The 8,115-nt window shown below is 47.7% G+C and overlaps 1 protein-coding gene across 1 annotated transcript; it reads right to left on the reverse strand.

Annotated features, from left to right (window-relative positions):
- Nucleotides 1–724: 724 nt before the first annotated feature.
- On the reverse strand, nucleotides 725–5,981 carry LOC137144199 (C-signal-like). Its single transcript, XM_067534394.1, has 6 exons — nucleotides 5,814–5,981; nucleotides 5,130–5,181; nucleotides 3,825–4,012; nucleotides 3,054–3,212; nucleotides 2,142–2,252; nucleotides 725–838 (listed from the first exon to the last, which is right to left on the reverse strand). Exons 1-6 carry the CDS (start codon nucleotides 5,961–5,963, stop codon nucleotides 725–727), a joined length of 774 nt encoding a protein of 257 aa, XP_067390495.1. The 5' UTR covers nucleotides 5,964–5,981.
- Between the last annotated feature and the right edge of the window lie 2,134 nt (nucleotides 5,982–8,115).

Consider the following 8,115-nt stretch of genomic DNA (forward strand, 5'->3'; position numbering starts at 1 on the left):
CCAGGGCAGAAAATGTTTCCAAAGTTTTTGGACCCATTCACTCCCAAGAAGCCAAATGCGCGCGTGCACACACACACACAAAAGGCCAGCCAATCGGAGGGGACTCCACCTCCCAATAAGGCTGAGTGGCATGGCAATTTGGTGCGCCCTGGAAGTTAGTGGCAAAGGCAACTGCCCTGCTTACCCATCACTAGAACCAGCTATGCCTGCCTGAGGTGCTTGAATGTTCAGCTCTTTAGATCAGTGTTTCTCAGTTGGTGTTCCGCGGAACCCTGGGGTTCCGCGGGAACACCATTAGGGTTCCGCAGAGAGCAGCTGTTCTCCGTGCCGCCGAAAACGGGATGATGTCCCGGTTTTTTCGGCGGAGAGTATCGAATGTAAGTGAGAAATGCTGACCCAGTTGTTTGAAATTTGTTTTATAATTTGCTTATTTCGACTTTTTTTTGGCCCCATATGTAAAAATACTGTTAAGAGTTTGGGGGTTCCGCAATTATTTATCGAGTTCAAAAGGGTTCCCTGGCCAAATTTAATTGAGAAACACTGCTTTAGATAAATCAGTAACAACACAGTGGGGTTTAATGGCTCTCCCATCTGCAGAGGGGAGAGGCTCATGAAAGGTGTTGTAATTCAGCTCAAGATGTTTACTAGGGTGCCTAGTACAGATAACACTGCAGGCACCTCCATGATCTAGTGAAGGATTCCTGCCACACCTGACAAGCGCATCTCACCAGGGATAGATTTGTCCATTCCAGCCCACGAAGGACCCATTCTCCTTCTCAGAGAGCATGGAAAGCATCTTCAGGATTGCTTGAGTGGTTTCCTCCACGGTCTGTGGGGCCTGTAGGGTTAAAGCGATGGTGTAAGGCAGGATAAAGCTGCACCTTTCAGGCCCTTGTTACTCTGTTGCTAGCAGTGGGTGTTTTCAGGACTGTGTCTCCTCCCGCAACATATCCTCCTCTTAGCTTCACTAGGGTCTTCAGGGTAGGGGTGCTTTTGCATATATTTGTACAATGCCTAGCACAATTAGGCTTGAGGCTCTGTGTTACCACAATACAAACAATCTACTAAAATGAGAGTTGATGTTTTTCACACTTGTGCATGTATCAAAACCCCATAGTAGTCAATAGGAGCCTTTCCGCTGGTTTCAGTGGGGTTTAGATCAAGCTCACAGAACCGTCCCAAAATATTAAATGTTCTTTTGCAATAAAGCAATATGAAAAGACATGTATACACTATTTATGGGCCATGTCTGGCATGGGGCATGGCAATGCTTAGTTACATACAGAAAGGATACTTAGTCACACCTGGGCAATGTTAGCATTCTGAGGTGGTAGTTATTAACACCCAGTTTGCACTGGTGCAAATGTGCAAGGTTCAGGGCAGTGGCCACTCAGGTCCACTCTATGCAGATTAAAGCGCAGGGAGAGTTAAGGTTGTCAGAATTTACTTTCCCCCACGTTGGACTTTGGTCACGACATTGCATTTATAGAAATCAGTGGGAGTTGGGTACCTAAATAGCTCTAAGGATCTGGGCCATTGTGGCCAACTCCTTGGTTCTTGCACACAGGTTGTTTAGAGGAGAGAGGGGGAAAATGGGTTGTGCAAAGGAATACACAGGTCAAGAGCTGGAGGAAACAGGCCAGTGTGCTTTGATTGGTTCGTGCTGCTTTAAAGTGGGGTAAAGCAGGCAGATAATACTGGAAAATTTGGCCATCAAAATTAAAATGACTAGAAGATTTCAGGTGGATACATATCCTCAAATCATAGAAATCTCATCACAGGGTGACTTTTTCTTTGGGTTTATGTATGAAAATTCTAGTAATTTAACAAACCAAAGGAAATTCCCTAACTAAAACTATGTTAAACTGGAGTTATGGTTGAACATATCCATCAGTAACTTGAAGTTTAACCTTTACAAACCCAGGAAATCAGAGTTATGTTTGTTTTTGGGATAACGACAACATTCCTGCAATGGTTTACGCTCATGGCATTGATACATATTCCCAGTCTTCAGTCCAGTTTAATGTAGTTGTCATCTGGGAATAGAGATGAGTTGTGGCAGAACCAAGACTGTAAGGCTTGCCTGATGGAAGTTGCCAGTCACCCAGACTAAGGGATTGTAAATGTGTTATGGTTCCTACCTTTTCCGTTCCCATTCTGGTTTTCACCCAGCCAGGGTGGATAGGAGTGCTCAGAATCCCGTAGTCTTTGTATTCTAAGGACTGGCACCTGGTGATCATGTTCAGCGCAACCTGTGGGTGGGACACACCGTGAGCAGAGATAGCTGCACAGTACATAAGCAGTACTGCTGAGCTAAGGACAGCTCTTGATTTAGTCAGGGGACAAACCCAGTTCAGCTGCTCAGGGGTGACAGATCAAAACAAAGCTGCCCAATGAATCGTCTGTCTTTGCTGCCCCTATGTAAGGGGTGCAAGGCTGTGAGATACCAAATCCCAGACAGCTCAGCTTTTAACCTTTATGTCCTGGAATGCTCAGCCACGCGGAAACCAAGAGAGCCAGTACTTGATAAAAGCAAAGGAGGAAAATCATTGGCCAAGCCCAACTGCTGGCATTGGCTACAACTGCACCTTGAGATCCTACACGGCAGAGGCTGATGAAGGGGTTCAGTAAACAAGGAACAGATGGCACCAGCAGCTGCATTTCTGTTACCCTAGCAGCAATAGCATTCCTGGCATCTGAAAGAGGGGAGAGGATCCCATTGAACAAAACCCTCCTCACTGCCTAATGGAGACCAAAGCTGGATGAGCTGGGAAGCTGATAATGCGTCCGGATCTTTAAATTATTGTTAAAGAGTAATTGTGACTAAAGGTTGACTGTAAAGGGGGAGATGCAGGGACACATGCACTGTTTCTTTAACTCTGTAGCAAGAAGCCATGCAGGAGGGGGCTGGGAAGGTTCTGGGGCAGTCACTCTGCTGGGAAGCATGGGGGGAGACTGATGTGTATAGAAGGAGCTGCAGAAGAGGTGCCTGTGTTGATACAGGGTGGGGACTAGTGACGCTGGAAGGGAGTGAGAGTGGTCCCATATGGTACCTTGCTGCAGCGGTAGCTGGGAAATTTCCACAATTCCCACAGTGGGAGTTGTTCTAAGGAACTTGATAGACTGGACATGTTGACAATGGCCGCCTTGCTGCAGCTCAGCCCTGTCTGGGTGCTCTGCTGTGCAGCCTTCTTCAGCAATGGTAGGAACTCCTGGGGGAGATACCAAGGACCATATCATGACAGGGGTAACACTGCTGTACCAGGGAAGGAGAGTGTCAGTGATGTTAATGTCAGGAAGAGGGATGCTCTGAACATGGGGTTTGTGATTCAGGCAGGTTGGTGCATGTCAGGGGTCTTGGGAATGTGATGGCTGGAAAACCCATTTATGGGGCAGTGTGTGCTCTCCTTGCAGGGAGCCTGCTCTGCTCCATCCCTGCTCCTTCGGAGAGGTGCACTCTACTGCAGGCGCCAGCCCTGCACAGTCCTTGTGCTCTTCGAACACACAGAGTGGGACTGTGGCCAGCCCCCGGGCTGGAGCATCATGGGCAAGGGGCTCCTTGGGAGGGCACAGTCTGGCCCTCACCCTTATGGCTGTGTGTCCTTTGAGACAGCTTTTGAAACAAGAGAACATGTAACGTACTGGCTGAGGCATTAGGGGATAACAACCGACTACTGCTGAAAATGTAGTACTATTGAAAATGCAGACCACCTTGTTTTTTAAAAAATGAGTAAAAAACTAGCCTGTGCCAAAAGTCCCAGCTTGTTCCAGGACAGTCTTTGCTCATTGCCAGAGGAGTTTCCTGGCTGTCTATGGGTTCTTACCTGGCTCACCAGCAGCGGCCCAACTGTGTTAGTTGCGTATATGATGGCCATGGTCTCCGCGTTTTCATCCTCCATGGTGGTCATCCGTGCAATGCCAGCGTTGTTTATCAGGAGATTCAGTCCATGTTCTTGAACATGCTCCTCCACTCTCTGCGCAGCTGCCTTTATGCTGTTTGGGTCTGTGACATCTACAGACAGCACAGGGGATTCAGAAGCATCCTTCCTGCAGCAGCTCTGCCCTGTCTTTCAGCTCTACCGGCCCATTGGGCTGTTCGCGCTGTCTTTTGTTGGTCAATGAAGGCAGCCTGCTGCAAGCCCCCTGGGCACTCTCCTACACTGCCTCTGATGCAGGGGATGGGGGGAAACCTTGAAATATGTAAAAATTATGCTTATCCTCTTTGAACTGTCTTCTTAAAACTTACCTGTGCCGTGGTGCCTGCAGCTCGCACCCAGCTGGCAGCAGGAAGGTGAGTGGCGAGCTGAGTTTTCTGCTTTTCTGCTGAGCTTAGCTCCTTAATTACTGTCTCTTCACTAAACAGTGCCCCATTTGCCTGCTTTGCTATGCCTGGCACTAGGGACTGTCTGCGGTAGGGATTCTCTTTTTTTATTACTAGTCTGTGTAGCACTTAACATAATGGGGCCCTGATCCTGGCTTGGGAGTGCCAGCTGCTATCATAATACAAATTATAAAGCATCATCATTATATGTTTTTTCCAGATCCGAAGAGAAACCCAAAGCTTTCAGTTTAATGTGGCTCTTATTTTAGATTCTGGAAACCCATAAAAAAAAAATCAATGTCCTCATGTGAGAACACAGTGTTTGTGTCTCTCCTCAGTGACAAGCTGCTGCACCTCTGAGAACAAAACGGGTGCTGGCTCTGCATGCAGAGAGGTCATTGGAATTTAAGGGCTAGACTGCAAACATGATGCAGCAGTTGCACAGGGACATATGCCACAGGTGTCATGGGGGTACTGCAGGATCCGGTAGGAGAGGAAATATCAGTCCTTGGGCACAGTTAATGGGGACTTAGTGGAGAAGGCATAAAGCTTGCACTGGGTTTGTACCTTCAGCTCTAAACTCATCGGTCTCTTCCATTTGAGTTAAGGGTAACTCCATTAGCTGGCAGCCCGTACAGGGGGGCAGAGAGGGTGTGACATGCTGCACTCTGAACTGTTAGTTTTTCACAACCACTGTGCACAGGTGTAAGTGACACCACATGGTGCCAGGCATGGAGAATTGGGCCCCGCATCTTCCTCCCAAGCCCTCCCCCCAGTTGGAAGGGCAGATGCAGAGATGGCTACATACCCAGCTGCAGCACCACCAGGTTTGGACACTTCAATGCCAGCTCTATTAACTCCTGGGAAGAGAAACATTTTCATGGGTTAGAAAAATATTGGCAGTGATCAGGGTCTAGGACAGTTTTGACCTCAGCTGCAGGCCTCAGATCTGCAATGGGAATGCTGTGCAATGCCTGGGGCTGAGTGAACCCCTCAAGGAAGGTCCTGGTGACTGAGCTGGGAGCAGCCAATTCCCAGAACTCCCCTATCCCACAGCCAGTGGCATGTGGGTGAATGAACTGCCCCAGGTGCCTCGGAGAGGCTTCTCTGCAGCCATGTGCTGTGGGGACGGGGGATGTTACAAGAGTCCCTGGTTACAGTTCCACCACCAGGAATCGGGTGATTCCTCTGCCCTGTCTCTGACAGTCAGTTCTCTCTGGATACAGCTAGGGTATGGAGTTTATCATAGACCGCAGGGGAACATTTGGTAACAAGCCCCTTATTAAATTATCGGTAGCACTTTGCCTCTCTAATGCCTGAACTGAGTCACACTAGCATCGGGGTTTCCTGTTTGAGCCTCTCAAATGCTTTTAAAGAGAACCCGCTCCTTATCTGATCCTGACTTTGCAGCCCACACTGCAGGGAAACTGGACTCCCAGGCTATTTTGGGGCTATCTGTTGCCTAAAGCCTTTTGTAAAGACTAGATTTCACCTTGCTTTGTGGTCCATCCAGCTCCCTGGTTGTGGCAAAGATCCATTCAGGCGGATTTGGTAGCTGTAGAAATTGCTTCACAAGTCCCAGGCCGATTCCTCGATTGGATCCAGTCACCAGAACGCTCCCGACATTGAACTCTGCCATCATCACAGAGCTGCAACTTTGTCATATCCTGCGCCTCTGCCTCTGTGGCTCAGGTTAAATAATGATGCTTGAGACTCCTCCTCACACCAACATTAGATCCAGAGTTAAGCCTTTGGATTAAAAATTATGCAGTGTTGGCAGCTGAGGGATTTGAATAACTCCACACTTACTCAGACAGTTGATTACAACAGAGAGACCCAATTAAATGATGATATGTATGCAAAGTAATAACATCTATTGGACCAGTTTCTCTTGGTAAAAGAGACAAACTTGCAAGTTTACACAGAGCTTGCATGTTTACACGGGAACGAAAGACTGCAGCTGGCCTGAGTCAGCTGACCTGAGCCAGGTTCAGGTGTTTAGCTGGTATGTAGTCTTACCCAGAGTGGCACAGTTAAATACAAGGTGGAATAAATTGATTAGCATAAGCAGTTAAGGGGCCACGTCACCTTCAATATATGTTAACACCTCTGCAGTCGTGGGTCAAGGTGGAGTTAGCAGGTTATAGATTGTTGTAATAAGCCACAAATCTAGTGACTCTAGCAGTTCATAACTGTTAGTGTCTAGCAAAGTTATGAATTTAAGCTCCCAGGCTTTGTCTTTGGAAGGTGTTGTGCAGTTTTCCTTTGAGCCTGAGGACTGAGCGGTCAGGTGTAGAGTGATCGCTTTGTGAGAGGTGTTCATGATAATGACACACGTGGTCTGATTCCCAGAAACCGATAGCTGTGTGTCAGACTGTATGCACGCGCAGTTAAAGGGGCTACGCATTCAGGTAATTTAACTATGCTTGCAAAAGGGCAGCCTGGCCAAATAACCATTTTGCCCGTGGAGTCATGGTAACTGCAGGCACAAACAGTAATGCAGTTTAGCCCACATACAATCACGGTAATTGCAGGAACAAATAGTGATGCAATTGAGCCTCTGAGAGGTGGGCTTCTTCCCTTTGGAAAATCAGGCCAGCCATATTTGCACTGAGAAATCACATGACCGTAAGAAAAGAACAATATCAAGATCTGTAGTCCTCTGATTCTGTCCTCCCCTCCTGTTTCAAGGCTGGTGGGAGGTAGTTAGGCCATTCATTTCCTTCCTCATTTCTGTGCCTGCACTCATCCCAATACTGGGGGAAGGAAGGGATTTTTTGGGGGGGGGAGGGTGCATGGGAAGATTGTATGAAAGTTGTATTCTGTGCAGAGTTGGATCAGAGAGGTGGTGCTTGCAATTTGTCCTGAAAGTGCTCTGAATTGCAGCCATCCTCAGATTCTGTGGAGGGAGTTCTGCAATCACTGGGTGGCTGCTGGAAAGGCTCCATGTCCCACCCATACTAGTTTCAACTTGCCCACTGGGAGTTTCATCATCACTCACGAGGTCGTGGCTTTGGAGGGAGGGGCAGCTTCTGAGGTGGTGTTCCTGGCCCAGTGAGAGCTTTGAAGCTGAAGACCTGGACTTGATTATCATCTGCTATTTGACAGGCAGCCAGCACTGGGATTGCAGCCTTGGTGCAGTATGATCCTATCAGCCTATGTAATCAGCAGGAGAGCTGCCAGCTGGAATGTCTTTAGACTCTGTGGCTTGCGACAATGTATTGCTGTGGCTAAATCAGTATGTGCAAGGATGCATTGTAGTCTGCTCAGCCAGAATAGAATGCTTCTTATTTGAGTAGTGTCCCTATGGTGCTCCATTTCACTTGAGCCCTTGATTGGAGATTTTTAGTTAGCACTGTCTGTCCAGCCCATGCATGCACCCTATGCCTCCTCATGGCAGACACTGAGGCTATCCAGGGGTTTGTGATCGAACTACCCTCAGTTCCTTCTCTACTGCCTTGGCCAGAGATGGAACACTTGCGTGTCCACGTAGAGCAGTGGTTTTCAAACTGGGGTCCGTGGATTCCAGGGGGATGTTAGAGACTCCATAAGGGGTCTGCAAAATATTATGAAAAAAAATCTCATTGCATGTCTGCATTGCCTGAAACTGACAGATCTCCTATTTCTGTTTACACAACATATTCCATGGTGCATGAACAGTGCAGAGATACTCATATTGCATAAGCATCAACATAAAAAACCCCACAACTTTGCAACTGCAAATAAGAAGTGATTTTTTTGATGACTGAGACATCATTGCTGGGCGGAAGTGGAATATATTTTTACAATGTGCG

Source organism: Emydura macquarii, unplaced genomic scaffold (genome assembly GCF_026122565.2).
Source record: "Emydura macquarii macquarii isolate MOO-44397 ecotype Brisbane River unplaced genomic scaffold, CSIRO-AGI_Emac_v2 contig_3401, whole genome shotgun sequence".
Classification (NCBI taxonomy): domain Eukaryota; kingdom Metazoa; phylum Chordata; order Testudines; family Chelidae; genus Emydura; species Emydura macquarii.